This window comes from Oncorhynchus keta, chromosome 26, assembly GCF_023373465.1.
Source record: "Oncorhynchus keta strain PuntledgeMale-10-30-2019 chromosome 26, Oket_V2, whole genome shotgun sequence".
NCBI lineage: Eukaryota > Metazoa > Chordata > Actinopteri > Salmoniformes > Salmonidae > Oncorhynchus > Oncorhynchus keta.
The window spans coordinates 41,785,514-41,802,367 of NC_068446.1; the positions used below are offsets into that span (position 1 = coordinate 41,785,514).

A 16,854-nucleotide genomic window follows, 5' to 3' on the forward strand; every position below is an offset into this window, starting at 1 on the left:
GTGATGGTACAGAGCAGCATAGGAAAGATACAGTAGATGGTATCGAGTACAGTATATACATATGACAAAACGGTGGTAGTATTGCACAAGTAAAATGTGTGATTAGCCCAGGCTAGATACAGTGCATTAGGAAAGTATTCATACCCCTTCACTTTTTCCACATTTTGTTATGTTGTTTATTTCCCTCATCAACATACACACAATAACACATAATGACAAAGCAAAAAACAGGTTTTTAGATATTATATCTAAAAACCTTATACTTTACATAAGTATTCAGACCCTTTACTCAGTACTTTGTTGAAGCACCTTTGGCGGCGATTATGACACTACAAGCTTGGCACAGGGGGTGGCAGGTTAGCCTAGTGGTTAGAGCGTTGGACTAGTAACCAGAAGGTTGCAAGTTCAAATCCATGAGCTGACAAGGTACACATCTGTCGTTCTGCCCCTGAACAAGGCATTTAACCCATTGTTCCTAGGCTGTCTTGGAAATAAGAATTTGTTATTAACTGACTTGCCTAGTTAAACAAATAAAAAAATAAATGATTTCCTTCAACCTTGTCTAGTATACCAAGTCCCTGCCTTGAAAAATGCTACCACCACCATGCTTCACCGTAGTGTGGTGACAGGTTTCCTCCAGACGTGAAGCTTGGCATTCAGGCCAAAAAATTCACTCTTGGTTTCATCTTCATCTTGTTTCTCATGGTCTGAGAGTCTTTAGGTGCCTTTTGACAAACTCCAAGCGGGTTGTCATGTGCCTTTTACTGAGGAGTGGCTTCCGTCTGGCCACTCTACCATAAAGGCCTGATTGGTGGAGTGCTGGAAGGTTCCCTCATTTCCACAGAGTAACTCTGGAGCTCTGTCAGAGTGACCATCGGGTTCTTGGTGGCCCTTCTCTCAGTTTGGCCGGGCAGCCACCTCTAGGAAGAGTCTTGGTGGTTCCAAAGTTCTTTTACTTAAGAAGGATGGAGGCAACGGTGTTCTTGGGGACCTTCAATGCTGCAGAAATGTTTTGGTACCCTTCCCCAGATCTGTACCTCTACACAATTATGTCTTAGAGCTCTATGGACAATTCCTTCGACCTCATGGCTTAGTTTTTGCTCTGACATGCACTGTCAACAGTTGGACCTTAAATAGACAAGTGTGTGCCTTTCCAAATCATGTCCAATCAATTGAATTTACCACAGGTGGACTCCAATCAAGTTGAAGAAACATCTCAAGGATGATCAATGGAAACAGGATGCACCTGAGCTCAATTCCGAGTCTCATAGCAAAGGGTCTTAATACTTATGTAAATAACTATTTCTGTTTTTTTTTATACATTTGCAAAAATGTCTAAAAACCTGTTTTTGCTTAGTCATTATGGGGTATTGTGGGTAGATTGATGAGAAACACATTTAATGTAATACATTTTATAATAAGGATGTAACGTAACAACGTTTTGGAAAAAGTCAAGGGGTCTGAATACTTTTCCCGAATGTTCTGTATGTACTGCCTATCTAGTCACAGTGTGATACATGATGAATTACAGTGAACATGTATTATATTTTTTTGCAAGAATAACCTACATTGTTTTTACATTCAATAAATGATATTCATTATATTATGAAACCATTTCGGAAACTGCTTGAGCAGTTTATTTTTCGTAAGTTATCGGTCTCAACTGGAGCTAAACTGTTCAAATACTGTAAATAGCGTTTATTATGTTAGTTACTAATATACTGCTGTTACACTGTTGCTACACTGCTATTACACTGTTGTTGTTGTTATTATCATCAATTTGATATAGAAACATGAATCTAATGTATCAAAACTGATGTTGCAGCTTCATTTACATTCCATCAATGTGATTGCGCGTGCGCATCTACAGCCTGCGAGCAGCATTGCCTTCCGTAGCCTGCAGCAGGCGTGCTCGCTGTTTGCAGCAGTGCCCAGCCTCTCTCTGCGAAATAATGCTTTTTGTATTCCCGCATGCCGTTTGTTTTCTTTTATAAAATGTCAAGTGCAGACAAGTCATAGTCTTAACCGTCATGGTCTATCGTCGATACAGTAGGTTGACCTAGCTCATACGATCCTCATCATCAAACGGTGGGTACTCGGCTCTGGCGTCATGCATGCACTACCACAGCCGAGGAACCAACGTTATATCAAGGTATAAACAGGATGAGGCCTATTTGTTAGACCCCGACCAACCCACCTCCGCTCAACGAGAATATCATCGTGATGGCCGATGATGATGATCAACAACAACCTGGTCAGCTGAAGCCCAACTCGGGATTGGGCTCTCTTCCAACGTTAGTACCAGGACTACAGGGCCCCGAGGCCAATGCGTTGCAGTACAAAATAAAGAATTCAATTTGGTAAGATATATATTAATGCGTTCAATGGTCAATGCACACTCACCACACACACTCCACTTGACTAGTTTATAAATGAGCTACGGTGCTGCACAGCTACAAAATGATGACAGCTCGGGGTCTCGCCTGTCTCCTACCGTAACTCACGCCTTCTCGTTTAGGTCTTCGATTCGTTTGCTAATCAATATGTAGCTAGCTAATAGCTAACTACAGTGGTGTGCATTTAAGTAGCTAACGTTAGCTAGTAGTAGAATATGAATTGAGTTTAGGTTCGCTAGCTAGCTAATATTGGTTTTCTGTCCTTGTTGCTGGGGCTGGCTGTGAAATAATTGCTGCTAGCTAGTTAGCCGAGCTTGCTAGAAAATTTACCAGACATACAGAAAAAATGTATTGCTCTTTAACTACACAAGCTGTGTAGCCTGCTAGCTACATCATGACAGTTAGCTACATAGTTATAATTATGTATGCATAGCCAAAGGAGGCCCAATGACACCTGAGTCCTATGTACTGACACTCGTCTATTATCAATAACAGGTATACATCCGCAAATATGATTAGTCAGCCGACACAAATGATCCATAATGCCATTGAATACAGTGTTTGTGTATAACATGTACTGTTCCATATTCTTGGTGATGAGACCTGTCAAAAAAAATAACATTCCTAGATCCAAATGCACTGCATTGTGGAGATCTGAAAGGATTTGATATGATATAAATCTACCATGGCAAGGTGGAATATTCACCACATTGCACCTGTTAGGGCTGGGCGATATGCCCAAAATATCATATCAAGGTATGTTTAATATTTTTGACAGTATGATGGTATTTTATGTTTTTTTTGAATAATAAAAAGTTTGAATTATTCTTTAAGAGTAGTGAGTGATCCTAGTGTGACATCACATACATTCTAAGTGATTTCAATGGGGGTTTTCTCCATTCTGTTTGGTTTATACTGTTCAATTCAACTTCAACCCAAAATAATTTTCTGTATTTCCATCAATTTCTGACACATTGGTGCGGCTGGCTTCTGGGTTAAGGGGGAAGTGTGTCAAGAAGCAGTGCGGCTTGGCAGGGTCGCGTTTCGGACGACACATGGCTATCTACCTTTGACTCTCCCAAGTGTGAATGGGAGTTGCCTAGAAGGGGCAAGACTGTAACTACCAATTAGATATCACGAAATTGCAGAGAAAAAGGGGGTAAAATATAGATATAAATTATAGTGGGCACTTTGAATACAGCATTTGACATGACAATGAATGAAAATGCCAGGGAGGAGTTATTGTTACAGGGCAGGAATCAAAGTGTTGGTCAGTGTTTCCTAGGGGACCCTATAATCTTTGGCTACATTAAATGTTTCATCATGTAGCCAATATATTCATGCTTTGCCTATTCCTCTTTGTTTTAAAAGATACTGTTGCACAAGCAACATGCTGATTTAGGCCTACACCATCACTGGTATCAGGCTAGCTACGTTTGCTCTGACTCAGTATATTTTATTAGCTAGCTAGCCAGCTAACTAACGATTAGCGGCTAACACGATTTAGCTAAAGCTTGCTAAGAAAAGACAAGCTAGCTTTTTGCAGATGTAAGAAACACAAACTAATAGTGTAATTATAGAACACTGGTGGATTTATATTAAGAAGTATAGTGGAAGCAGCATCGTTGCCATCAACATTGTTGCATGTGCTGCATTGACCATGCAGATTGAAGGCAAGTGTCTCGTGGTCAAGCAACAACAAATGCGCTGCTTGAGTGGATAGAGAGAGAGAACTGAGAGGGATGACTCAGGTAACAGTGTGTAAAAAAAAATATATATATATATATATATATATATATATATATATTACACATGGCATATGACATTTAACTAACTAAAACATTCAAATACAGTTATAGAAGGTAAAGTGAAAACCCAAACCGGTCTGTGCATCAATAGCGGGATATTGTAAACTATGTTATACCGCCCAGCCCTAGCGCACCTATCAGTTCAACACAGGTGCATGGGTTGTAGGTAGGCCATGGGAGAAAGAGGTCAATTTGAGATGCATACAACATTTTGTTCTGTGAGATTGAGGACTTTTGAGAACATCATATGCTGCTGTCTTGTTCCCCTGTAAACATCTCCCATTCTCTCTCTTTCTCTCTCTCTCTCTCATTGTAGCAAATCTGTACAATCAAAAGTGGACAACATATTGGTGAGTAGAGTTGTTATTAATATATCGGCTTTGATGCAGCGTGAAAAACAACAGTTGAGCTTTTAGTTAAAAGTGCTCATGTACCGGTGTGCACCAATCTTTAGCAATCGCTTTGACTTCTTCGTGTGTTTGTGAAGAATATGTCTCAGATATTACTAGGGCAACGGCTGTCTTCCAGTAACACTTTATTTAAATGCTGCGGGTATAATGCTTTATAACTGGGTATAAGCATGTATGAACCTTCATAGCTTATAAGGCTTCATAAGCCTTATAAACTATCCAGGGTTGGGGTCAATTCCGTTTAAATTCCAATTCTCTTCAATGCTTTTCAATAAGGACAATTTGGAATTGGAATTTTGTTTACTTTCTGGATTCACTGGAATTGAAATGGAATTGACCCCAACCCTGAAGGGATCACTGGCTTTATTACGATGTAGCTACCTTGTCTGTGTCAACATTGAGAGCATGGCAGAGTGTCTGTCTGTCTGTCTGTTCACCCTCCTATCTCTGTCTGTTTTAGCGCTGGACTGATGTCATCATGCAGTCTAAACCTGGGTTGTGTTCATTATGGCATACTGTAGCGTAACAAAAAAAAAGAAGAAGGAATTTAAAAACAATCTGTTCTTTTTGGACCTTATAGAGCCCCACAGTGGAAGTGTGTCATAATACCCATAATGCCTAGCGGTCAAACAGGGAAATGGTTCCAATCGTTTTTCCACCATTAATTTTTCCCATAGCAGGTTTTAGAAACACTTAAAATAAGGGCTGTGTTTGTGAAGGCTTACCCTGGCATGACGTTTTGATAAACATTTAAATCTATCTAGGACAAGGTAACTTTTATCAATATATTCGGTTCTATTTACTCTCAGATTTGAAAATGCAAATTAGCATCAAGGTAGACATCATGCAAGACTACAAATCCCTGCAAGCTCCTGCATGTCATCTCTAGCTGACATCTTTGCTAACAGGTGTTGTGTCAATTTAAAACTTGCACAAGACAGTTCACAGAATTGTCAATGTAAGGGAGTTTAGACAATTTCTAAATTACGAAATTTAGCTAACATAGTTCATCCAGAGATTCTTACCTTTGCCTCGATTCAACTGTCTCGTCCAGATCATCATGGCATTTGTAGTTCTTTATCATAGCCACTTTATCAGCTAATTATTTTTTTTGTGGGGGGTAAATACAGGAAAATATATTGAGAAAAAAATCACCTTTTCCTAGAGAAATTTACAAGGTTATCAAAACGTCATGCTCTTTGGGAAAAATTAAGGCTGGAAAAAACTATTGGAACCATGTATTTGTTTGACCCCTGGGTTTAGTGGGTAATTTGACTCTTATCGTGTCCAGTTCCTCCCCGTTTCAGTCCGTTCTCTTACTTTTTGTGCCTCTTATATAACGAACACGACCCTGGTAATAAACCTAACTCATATAAGGAGGACCCAATTAATATGTAAGGTTAGACCTACTTGTGTCAATCATAACAGAATGAAAGCAGACTATAGCTAGCCTATACTGTTAGAAAAGACAGAGGCAGGCGGAAGCTAACAAGCACATGGCATGCTGGTAGTGGTGGAGTACAGTAAATTGTTTTTTTTTTTATTCTCCGCTGATTGGCTGACAACTCTCACCTCGTTTATAAGTATGGGTTCCCCTAGCAACAAAGAGGCAAATAGAAGAGGAAGAGGTGAGATGAATTCCATTCTTAGAAGCCAATTGAAAAGGAGCTAGGGTGGAGTCTGTTGTGATGTGGAAATCAAAGACGTGTTGTCAGTGTGCCCGCTGACAGCATCTCTATATACAACATGCGTAGTGTTTTTGTTGTTGTTGATTATCATAATATCTAGGCTACATTTACATTACATTTGAGTCATTACGAAGCACTCTTATCCAGAGCGACTTGGCTGCAATCAGGTACATTCAACTAAGGTAGGTAACTAACTGGCAGTGACAGAGAAGCAGATTCCATGGTTCCCATGGTCACAGAGATATACTATGTCTGTCCCATCAAAACATGTTTTGTTTCCCCTCTCCATCTTATACCTCGCTCTGTACATTTTACAGCAAGATGTTGAGAAGTTTACAGACATCGAGAAACTCTACCTCTACCTTAAGTTGCCTTCTGGTCCCAACAATGGCATTGATAAAAGGTAACGTCTTCCCCCCCCTTTTCTCTGATTTAGTTGTATTTGATTAGACAATTCAAAATACATCAAATATTACATCAAGCGACAGATACAGTGGCCTTCAGAAATTATTCATAACCCCGTGATTTATTCCAGATTTTGTTGTGTTGCAGCTTGAATTCAAAATGGATTAAAACATTTTTTTCTCTCTCTCACCCACCTATAACACAATACCTCATAATGACAGTGAAAACACATTTATTGAAAATGAAATACAGAAATATCTAAATTCACACCTCTGAGTGAATTCTTTGTAGAAGAACGTTAGGCAGCAATTACAACTGTGAATTTTTCTGGGTTAGTCTATATAGCTTTGCACACAGAGAGTGTACAATATTTGCACATTATTCTTAAACACAAAAACAAATTCAAGCTCTTGTCAAGTTGTTGATCATTGCTAGTCAGCCATTTTCAAGTCTTGACATAGAATTTCAAGCCAATTTTAGTCATAACTGTAACTCGGCCACTCAGGAACATTCAATGTCGTCTCGGTAACCAACTCCAGTATATATTTGGCCTTGTGTTTTAGGTTATTGTCCTGCTTAAAGGTGAATTAGCATCCCAGACTGAACCAGGTTTTCCTCTGGGATTTTGCCTGTGCCTGTCTATTCCATGTATTGTTATCCTAAAAAACTCCCTAGTCCTTTACGATGAAAAGCATACCCATAACATGATGCAGCCACCACCATGCTTGAAAATATGAAGAGTGATACTCAGTGATGTGTTGTGTTGGATTTGCCTCAAACGTAACGCTTTGTATTCAGGAGATAAAGTTAATTTCTTTGCCATATTTTTTGCAGTTTTACTTTAGTGCCTTGTTGCAAACAGGATGCATGTTTTAGAATATTTGTATTGTGACCAGGCTTCCTTCATTTAGCTCTGTCATTTAGGTTATTATTGTGGAGTAACTACAAAGGTGTTGATTCATCCTCAGTTTTCTCCTATCGCAGCCATTAAACTCTGTAACTGTTTTAAAATCACCATTGGCCTCATGGTGAAATCCCTGAGCGGTTTCCTTCCTCTCTGGCAACTGAGTTAGGAAGGATGCCTGTATCTTTGTAGTGACTGGGTGTATTGATACGCCATCCAAAGTGTAATTAGTAACTTCACCATCCTCAAAGGGATAAAAGTGTTTTACCCATCTACCCTTCTTTGCGAGGCATCGGAAAACCTTCCTGTTTTTTTGTGGTTGAATCTGTGTTCGAAATTCACTTCTCGACTTACAGATAATTTTATGTGTGGGGGTACAGAGATGAGATAGTCATTTAAAAATCATGTTATACACTATTATTGCCCACATAGTGCAACTTATTATGTGACTTGTTAAGCATATTGTTACTCTTGAACTTATTTAGGTTTGCCATAACAAAGGGGTTGAATACTTATTGACTCAAGACATTTTCAGCTTTTAATTTTTAATTCATTTGTTTTAAAAAATATCTAAGAAAGGTAATTCCACTTTCACATTGTGGGGTGTCGGCCAATGACACAAAATCTAAATGGTATCCATTTTAAATTCAGGCTGTAACACAACAAAATGTGGAAAAGGCCAACGGGGTGTGAACACTTATTATGTATCTCATTGTTGTTTGTAACCTATATTATTATTATTATTATTATTATTGCTGTGTTGATTGTGGTGCTCGCGACGGCTTTCAATTTGTCTTGGATTACATTTTTTTTTTGTGACCTGATAATATATTTTTTTTTACCTCAGCTGTTTTTTTTTTTTTTCATCACAGGCTGTGTTCATATTTCAGTGCATTTGAAAAGAAAATGCCCACAATTCCTTTTGCATCAAAATTCACCACTTCGTTCTCGGTCTTGTGATCTTATGCTAATGTCCGTTAATATAATTGTTTATTTGTATCATTAATGAAGCGATACTAGTATAATGATTGATTTGCTATTATACCCTGTTTTCTATGTCCTTAATTGTATTTATTTTTTATTTTTTTAATCTCTGGTCTGTCTACCCGTCACCGCAACCCTCCAACACTGCAACTTCACTAGGACTGAGAATCAGAGAGCCTCCACTCCTGGACTATGGTTACTACATTACACACACACACTATTTATTGCAAGAAATCAAAATAAAATCGGAGACTGTTTAAAAAAAAAAAAAAATGTTTTTACACACGGCCTTATCTGGTCAAACACATCACAAGAAAAAATATCAGTTTTGAATATTGTTTCGCCACTAACCTGTTTGTGTTGTTGTAACTTGAAACCGTTTCAGTGACCAGAGTGGCATGTCGTCCAGCCGAACACAGCAGATGTACGCTTTCAACTGGATCCGCAATCACCTAGAGGAGCACCCTGAGACATCACTGCCAAAGCAAGAGGTGTACGACGAATACAAGTGAGTATGACCTGTACATAGGGTTAAAAATATTCCTGGAGTCAAAAGACAATAAGCAGGTCATCCTGAATACGCCAACTAGGATTTCTGGAAGTGGGAACTTACGTTCTCAGTACAGAATTTCCATTGAAAGTGCTTTCTAGACTAGGTTTAAACTGTGTCTGGGAAAGCAGCCCTTGAGTGGAGTATTAGCAGTAGTAGTAGTAGCGGTAGTAGTAGTAGCAGCGGTAGTAGTACTAGTAGTAGTAGTTGTAGTAGCAGCAGCATTAGTAGCAGTAGTAGTAGTAGTACTTGCAGTGGTTGTGTTAGTAGTAGTAGTAGCAGTACTTGCAGTAATAGTGGTTGTAGTAGTAGTAGTTGTAGTAGCACTAGCATTAGTAGTAGCAGCAGAAGTAGTATTAGTTGCAGCAGTAGTAGTAGTAGTAGCATTAGCAGCAGTAGTATTAGTAGCAGTAGTAGCAGTATTAGTAGCATTAGTAGTAGTAGTAGTAGTAGTAGTAGTAGTAGTAGTAGCAGCAGTTGCGGTAGTAGTAGCAGTATCAGAGCAGTAATAGTAGTAGTAGTAGTAGCATTAGTAGCAGCAGTAGTAGCAGCAGTAGTAGTAGCGGTAGCAGCAGTAGAAGTAGTAGAATTCGCAGTAGTAGTAGCATTAGCAGTAGCATTAGTAGCAGTAGCATTAGTAGTAGTAGCATTAGTAGTAGTAGTAGCAGCATTAGTAGCATCAGTAGTAGTAGAGGTAGCAGCAGTAGTAGTATTAGTAGCAGTAGTAGTAGTATTAGTAGCAGTAGCGGTAGTATTAGTAGCAGCCGTAGTGGTAGTAGCAGTAGGATTAGCAGCAGCAGTTGTAGTAGTATTAGCAGTAGTATTAGTAGCAGTAGTAGCAGTTGCATTAGCAGTAGTATTAGTAGCAGTAGCATTAGTAGTAGTAGCAGTTGCATTAGCAGTAGTAGTAGTAGCAGTAGCATTAGTAGTAGTAGCAGTTGCATTAGCAGTAGTAGTTAGTAGTAGCAGCAGTATTAGTAGCGGTATTAGCAGTTGTAGCAGCAGTAGTAGTTCGTAGTAGGTAATGTTAGTAGCAGTAGCAGTGTTAGTAGCAGCAGTAGTAGTAGTGGTAGCAGCAGTTGTGGCAGCAGTCGTAGTTAGTCGTAGGTAATGTTTGTAGTAGTAGTAGTTAATGTTAATAGTAGCAGTAGTAGTAGTAGTAGTTAGAGGTAGCAGCTGTAGTTAGTAATAGTTGTTCATAGTAGCAGTTAGTAGTTCAAAAGGGGGATTTGTTTACACATTATTCACTAGAGAATCATCTAACTTTAGTGTGTTTCTTTCTGTTAACTGTTCAGATCAATCAAATGTATTTTATAAAGTCCTTTTCACATCAGCAGTGCAGTGGCAGAAATACAGTGGCTAGGAATGACATGTACAGTATTGTGATAATAGATGTACATATTAGTGGAAGACGGCTCATAATAATGTCTGTAACGGAGCAAATGGAATGACATCCAACACCTGGAAACCATGGAAACCATGTGTTTGATGTATTTAAAACCCATTCCAGTGATTCCACTCCAGCCATTACCACGAGCCCGTCCTCCCTAATTAAGGGAGCCTCATCAGCCTCCTGTACTACAGATTGTATTGTCATAATGCATGTTTATCATGTTGTGAATGTGTTTCAGGAGCTACTGTGACAGTCTTGCCTACCACCCACTGAGTGCTGCAGACTTTGGAAAGATCATGAAGAACGTGTTTCCCAACATGAAGGCTCGCCGCCTGGGCATGAGAGGCAAATCTAAATACTGTTATAGTGGACTGAGGAAGAAAGCTTTTGTTCACATGCCTTCTCTGCCCAACTTGGACTTACAAAAATCAGATGACGGTGTAAGTTTACATGATGGCTTTTTTTTTTGTTGCCCGGAAGTGGCCATAATCATTTCAGAACAAGTACATGTAGATTTCAGGGTTGGGGTCAGTTCCATTTCATCAGAGTTGGGGTCAGTTCCATTTCATCAGAGTTGGGGTCAGTTCCATTTCATCAGAGTTGGGGTCAGTTCCATTTCATCAGAGTTGGGGTCAGTTCCATTTCATCAGAGTTGGGGTCAGTTCCATTTCATCAGAGTTGGGGTCAGTTCCATTTCAATTCAGTCAATTCAGGAAGTAAACTGAAATTCTAATTCCAAATCTCATTGAAAAGCAAGTTTAGGAAAATTGGAATTTCAGTTTAGATCTGAATTGAAATGGAATTGACCCAAGTAGATCCACCCTAACTCCAGACAGGATATCAGATCTGAAGGACCTTTTCCCTACTAACCCTCTTCCCTCATCTCCCCCCAGTGTGAGTTAATGGAGCCGTCGTCGGGCCAGTCTCCCAGTGCGGAGGATGAGATGCGCTCAGCGGCCTGTGGCTTGGTGTGTGAGTGGGCTCAGAAGGTCCTCAGCAGACAGTTTGATGCCGTGGAGGACCTGGCTCGCTTCCTGCTCAACAGTCACTACATAGGAACCAAGTCCATGGCTGCCCTCACCGTCATGACTGGGGCTCCCACAGGTAGGCACAGCTGTTAACAGGTGGCTCAGCTGTCAACAGGGTTGTCACCTGTCAACAGGGGACTCAGCTGTTAACAGGGGGCTCAGCTGTCAACAGGGGGCTCAGCTGTCAACAGGGGGCTCACCTGTCAACAGGGGGCTCACCTGTCAACAGGGGGCTCAGCTGTCAACAGGGGGCTCAGCTGTCAACAGGGGACTCAGCTGTCAACAGTCGACTCAGCTGTCAACAGGGGACTGAGCTGTTAACAGGGGGCTCAGCTGTCAACAGGGGCTCAACTGTCTTGCTCGTGTATCAGGCTCCAGTTGAACATGTAATGTTTTGGGTGACGGAGTCTAACGCTAGTTCTGAAGATTCAAAAACCGTTTTAAACTCTCAAGTGTGTTGACTCTGAAAAGTATTGGTTACTTCTCATCTGTATGTCTCACCAGGTCTAAAGACACCCACGCCAACCTCTGCGTTCGTGCCCACGTCCGAGGCCTCGTCCTTCCAGCCGCAGGTGAAGACGCTGGCCTCTCCCTCGGTAGACGCCAAGCAGCAGCTCCAGAGGAAGATCCAGAAGAAGCAGCAGGAGCAGAAGCTCCAGTCCCCCCTGCCTGGAGAGGCCCAGGGACAGAACCAGGCCAGGAGGACCGAGGCCAGCACCCCAGGGCCAGCCATCCCCTGTGGAAGTCCTGCTCTGCTCTCACCACAACCTACCATTGGTATAGTGGTGGCAGCTGTCTCCAGTCCCATCACGGTAAGAAGGGGTTATTAACACACACACACACACACACACACACACACACACACACACACACACACACACACACACACACACACACACACACACACACACACACACACACACACACACACACAGTTGAAGTCGGAAGTTTACATACACCTTATAAACTCAGTTTTTCACAATTCCTGACATTTAATCCTAGTAAAAATTCCCCGTCTTAGGTCAGTTAGCATCACCACTTGAGAATGTGAAATGTCAGAATAATAGTAGAGAGAATTATTTATTTCAGCGTTAATTTCTTTTATCACATTCTCAGTGGGTCAGAAGTTTACATACACTCAATTAGTATTTGGTAGCATTGCCTATAAATTGTTTAATTTGGGACAAATGTTTCGAGTTGCCTTCCACAAGCTTCCCACATAAGTTGGGTGAATTTTGGCCCATTCCTCTTGACAGACCTGGTGTAATTGAGTCAGGTTCGTAGGCCTCCTTGCTCGCACGCGCTTTTTCAGTTCTGCCCACAGATTTTCTATAGGATTGAGGTCAGGGCTTTGTGATGGCCACTCCAATACCTTGACTTTATTGTCCTTGAGCCATTTTGCCACAACTTTGGAAGTATGCTTGGGGTCATTGTCCATTTGGAAGACCAAGCTTTAACTTCCTGACTGATGTCTTGAGATGTTGCTTCAATATATCCACATAATTTTCCTCCCTCATGATGCCATCTATTTTGTGAAGTGCACCAGTCCCTCCTGCAGCAAAGCACCCCCACAACATGATGCTGCCACCCCCGTGCTTCACGGTTGGGATGGTGTTCTTCACCTTGCAAGCCTCCCCCTTTCTCCTCCAAACATAACGATGGTAATTATGGCCAAACAGTAAAAATTTGATTTCATCAGACCAGAGGACATTTCTCCAAAAAGTACAATCTTTGTCCCCATATGCAGTTGCAAACCGTAGTCTGGCTTTTTTATGGCTGTTTTGGAGCCATGGCTTCTTCCTTGCTGAGCGGCCTTTCAGGTTATGTCGATATAGGACTCGTTTTACTGTGGCTATACATACTTTTGTACCTGTTTCCTCCAGCATCTTCACAAGGTCCTTTGCTGTTGTTCTGGGATTGATTTGCACTTTTCGCACCAAAGTACGTTCAACTCTAGGAGACAGAATGCGTCTCCTTCCTGAGCGGTATGACGGCTGCGTGATCCCATGATGTTTATACTTGCGTACTATTGTTTGTACAGATCAACGTGGTACCTTCAGGTGTTTGGAAATTGCTCCCAAGGATGAACCAGACTTGTGGAGGTCTACAATTTTTCTTGGCTGATTTCCTTATATTTTCCCATGATGTCAAGCAAAGAGTCACTGAGTTTGAAGGTAGACATAATTTTCTGGAATTTTCCAAGCTGTTTAAAGGCACAGTCAACTTAGTGTATGTAAACTTCTGACCCACTGGAATTGTGATACAGTGAATTATAAGTGAAATAATCTGTCTGTAAACAATTGTTGGAAAAATGACTTGTGTCGTGCACAAAGTAGATGTCCTAACCGACTTGCCAAAACTATAGTTTGTCAACATGAAATTTGTGGTGTGTTTGAAAAACGAGTTTTAATGACTCCAACCTAAGTGTATGTCAACTTCCGACTTCAACTGCCCACAGATCAGACGAGATTGATAATGGTTAGTCCAGGTTTGGTCAGTGTAGGTCGTCATTGTAAATAATAATTAGTTTTTAACCGACTTGCCTCGTTAAATAAAGGTTAAAAACACTACGTAGTCAAAAGAAATGACACAGAAATAAACCAGATAAGTGTTTTTCCTAGAAGTATTTTTCGTGTTTAATGTCTAATAGTCATAATTCCCTAATCGAACATGTTCCACCGTGTCCGTTGTCCCCCCTCCCCGGCAGGTCCAGAGGAGCAGACAGCTGATGACTTCCCCTAGCCCAGTGGGATCCGCCGAGGGGAAGGTCTTGCCAACGGTGAACTTCCAGGTGGTCACCCACACCCAGTCTCTGACCCACAGGCAGTCCCCGAAGACTCCCCAAAACATCTCAGCCAGCCCCGTGGGCGACCGCCTGGCCAGGCACAGGTAACAAACATAATAAGGAAGTATAAACTATACCGTCAGAACCAAAACCTAAGGTTAGGCATAGAGTTTAAATTAAGTAAGGTTAAGGTTCAGGAACATGGGTTAAGTTGGGTATAGTTTCAGCGGGGTTAAGGTAAGGTTCAGGGACAAGGGTTGAGTTGGGTATAGTTTCAGCGGGGTTAAGGTAAGGTTCAGGGACAAGGGTTGAGTTGGGTATAGTTTCAGCGGGGTTAAGGTTAAGGTTCAGGAACAAGGGTGAAGTTGGGTATAGTTTCAGCGGGGTTAAGGTAAGGTTCAGGAACAAGGGTTAAGTTGGGTATAGTTTCAGCGGGGTTCAGGTTAAGGTTCAGGAACATGGGTTAAGTTGAGTATAGTTTCAGCGGGGTTAAGGTAAGGTTCAGGAACAAGGGTTAAGTTGGGTATAGTTTCAGCGGGGTTAAGGTTAAGGTTCAGGAACAAGGGTGAAGTTGGGTATAGTTTCAGCGGGGTTAAGGTAAGGTTCAGGAACAAGGGTTAAGTTGGGTATAGTTTCAGCGGGGTTAAGGTAAGGTTCAGGAACAAGGGTTAAGTTGGGTATAGTTTCAGCGGGGTTCAGGTTCAGGGTAATGCATTATTGTTCTGCTGGTTAAATTGACACTGTCTAATAGACATTAATTAACACGAAATCTGTAGTTTGTATTAATCTATTTCCATCTCCTGGATCCACAGGTACCCCCAGATCCTCCCCAAGCCCTCAGCCACAGGGGCCATCACCCTGCGTTCGCCCCCCACCCTGCTCATCACAAACAGCCCCATGAAGACCCACCACGTTGTCAAGATGACCGCCATCTCCCTGGCCCCTAGCAACACTCTCAGTACCAGCAGTAACAGTATGGTCCTCAGGCCAGCCTCGGCCGGGGTGGGAACCACCACCACCACCACCACCTTTACCACCATCGCTGCCCTAGAGGAGGTCCAGCAACAGGGACAGAGCCAGGGAGGCCCCCCAGCCCTAGCCACCCCCCAGTCCCCTGCAGCATGGCCTGGCGCCCCACCCTCCACCCCTATTCCCACAGTGGTCCCTGAGGCCATCATCACTGATAATAACCCGGGCTGTAACTCTGATAAACGGAGCACCATAAAGCAGTCCCCCTGTGGGGCCAAAGGTCCAGAGAGAGCCACCAAGTACCGGGCGGCCAGCGAACCCTCGCTTATGGTCAAATGCTCACCAGGACCTGACAGAGTGACCGCTAGGACCAAAAGCGTCTCATTCTCCTCCACCTCTCCTCCAGCTGCTGCCACCAATGCAGCGATCAAGTGGGCGGGGCCTCAGCAGGACAGCAATAAGAGCATCATCGCCACCACCTGTCATCAAGAAAGTCCTTTGTATCTGACCGTTGCTCCCTCGGCCAATCAAAATACTCCTAACGTCAGCGGAATGTCCTCCTCGTCCAATGGCTCGTCGGCTGTTACCTTATTGTCCCCTAAAGACTCCTCGTTTGGGGTCAAGAGCCCCAGGAAGCGGGCCGGCCCCGGGCTGGATTCCTCCCACGTCATCCCTGTGAAGCGCGTCTTCATCTCCCAGCAGCCTTTGAGTGTGACCTTTGACCCCAAACCATGGGTTCCAGCTAGACCTGGCACTCCGGCCAGACCTGAGAGTGCCCCCTGTCGAGTGACGGTGAAACAACACCTAGTGCCCACGAAGATCTTGGCGCTGTCCGACTCGCCTGTCACGAACGCAGACATCTCCTCCCTCTCTTCCTCGCAGGCTGTCGTCAGTGTGAAGCCACAGGTCTCCTCGTTGCTGGTAGTGAAACGTGAAGACCCGTCCTCTCGAGGACTAACACTAAGCACTGTCAGCAGTCACACCAGCAGCACTGCAGCCCCTGATAGCACCACCACCGCAGTGTCTGAGCAGCAGCATCAATCTGAGGCCTCTGTTTCTGCAATGGCGGTAGGAGCACAGCATCAATCTGAGGCCTCTGTTTCTGCGATGGCGGTTGGAGCACAGCAACAATCTGAGGCCTCTGTCTCTGCGATGGCGGTAGGAGCACAGCATCAATCTGAGGCCTCTGTTTCTGCGATGGCGGTAGGAGCACAGCATCAATCTGAGGCCTCTGTTTCTGCGATGGCGGTTGGAGCACAGCAACAATCTGAGGCCTCTGTCTCTGCGATGGCGGTAGGAGCACAGCAACAATCTGGGGCCTCTGTTTCTGTGATGGGGGATATAAAGAGCACAATGTGGGAGGAGTCAGTTGCGGGGCACCCGGAAGAGCTGCAGAAACAGACCTTCAGTCAGAATGTGAGTCTATAGCTGTGTTCGAATACCCATACTGTGTACTACGTACTTAATGCGTATATACTACATATTATATACTATTAGTATACTGTAAACAAACTGTATCCTTTCAGTTGAGCGT

The 16,854-nt window shown here is 42.6% G+C and overlaps 2 protein-coding genes across 51 annotated transcripts in view; one reads left to right on the forward strand and one right to left on the reverse strand.

The window, feature by feature from the left end:
* Window positions 1-2,337, reverse strand: part of LOC118373232 (transcription factor 12-like) — a 40,717-nt gene extending 38,380 nt beyond the window's left edge. Inside the window, exon 1 of the mRNA XM_052480903.1 lies at window positions 2,198-2,337. The gene's annotated coding sequence lies outside the window, so the exon portion shown is untranslated. The remainder of the gene's footprint in view (window positions 1-2,197) is intronic.
* LOC118359376 (DNA-binding protein RFX7-like) overlaps window positions 2,224-16,854 on the forward strand; it is a 28,916-nt gene continuing 14,285 nt past the window's right edge. For all 50 annotated transcript variants that reach the window (XR_008080799.1, XR_008080808.1, XR_008080805.1 and 47 more), the window contains exons 1-10: window positions 2,224-2,360; window positions 4,521-4,554; window positions 6,620-6,705; window positions 8,755-8,790; window positions 8,981-9,103; window positions 10,777-10,978; window positions 11,432-11,642; window positions 12,071-12,378; window positions 14,274-14,455; window positions 15,164-16,736. Coding sequence is in view for 1 of the 50 variants with exons in the window: in XM_035737928.2 (XP_035593821.2) it covers window positions 2,224-2,360; window positions 4,521-4,554; window positions 6,620-6,705; window positions 8,755-8,790; window positions 8,981-9,103; window positions 10,777-10,978; window positions 11,432-11,642; window positions 12,071-12,378; window positions 14,274-14,455; window positions 15,164-16,736 (2,892 nt within the window). In the remaining 49 variants the exon portion in view is untranslated. The remainder of the gene's footprint in view (window positions 2,361-4,520; window positions 4,555-6,619; window positions 6,706-8,754; window positions 8,791-8,980; window positions 9,104-10,776; window positions 10,979-11,431; window positions 11,643-12,070; window positions 12,379-14,273; window positions 14,456-15,163; window positions 16,737-16,854) is intronic.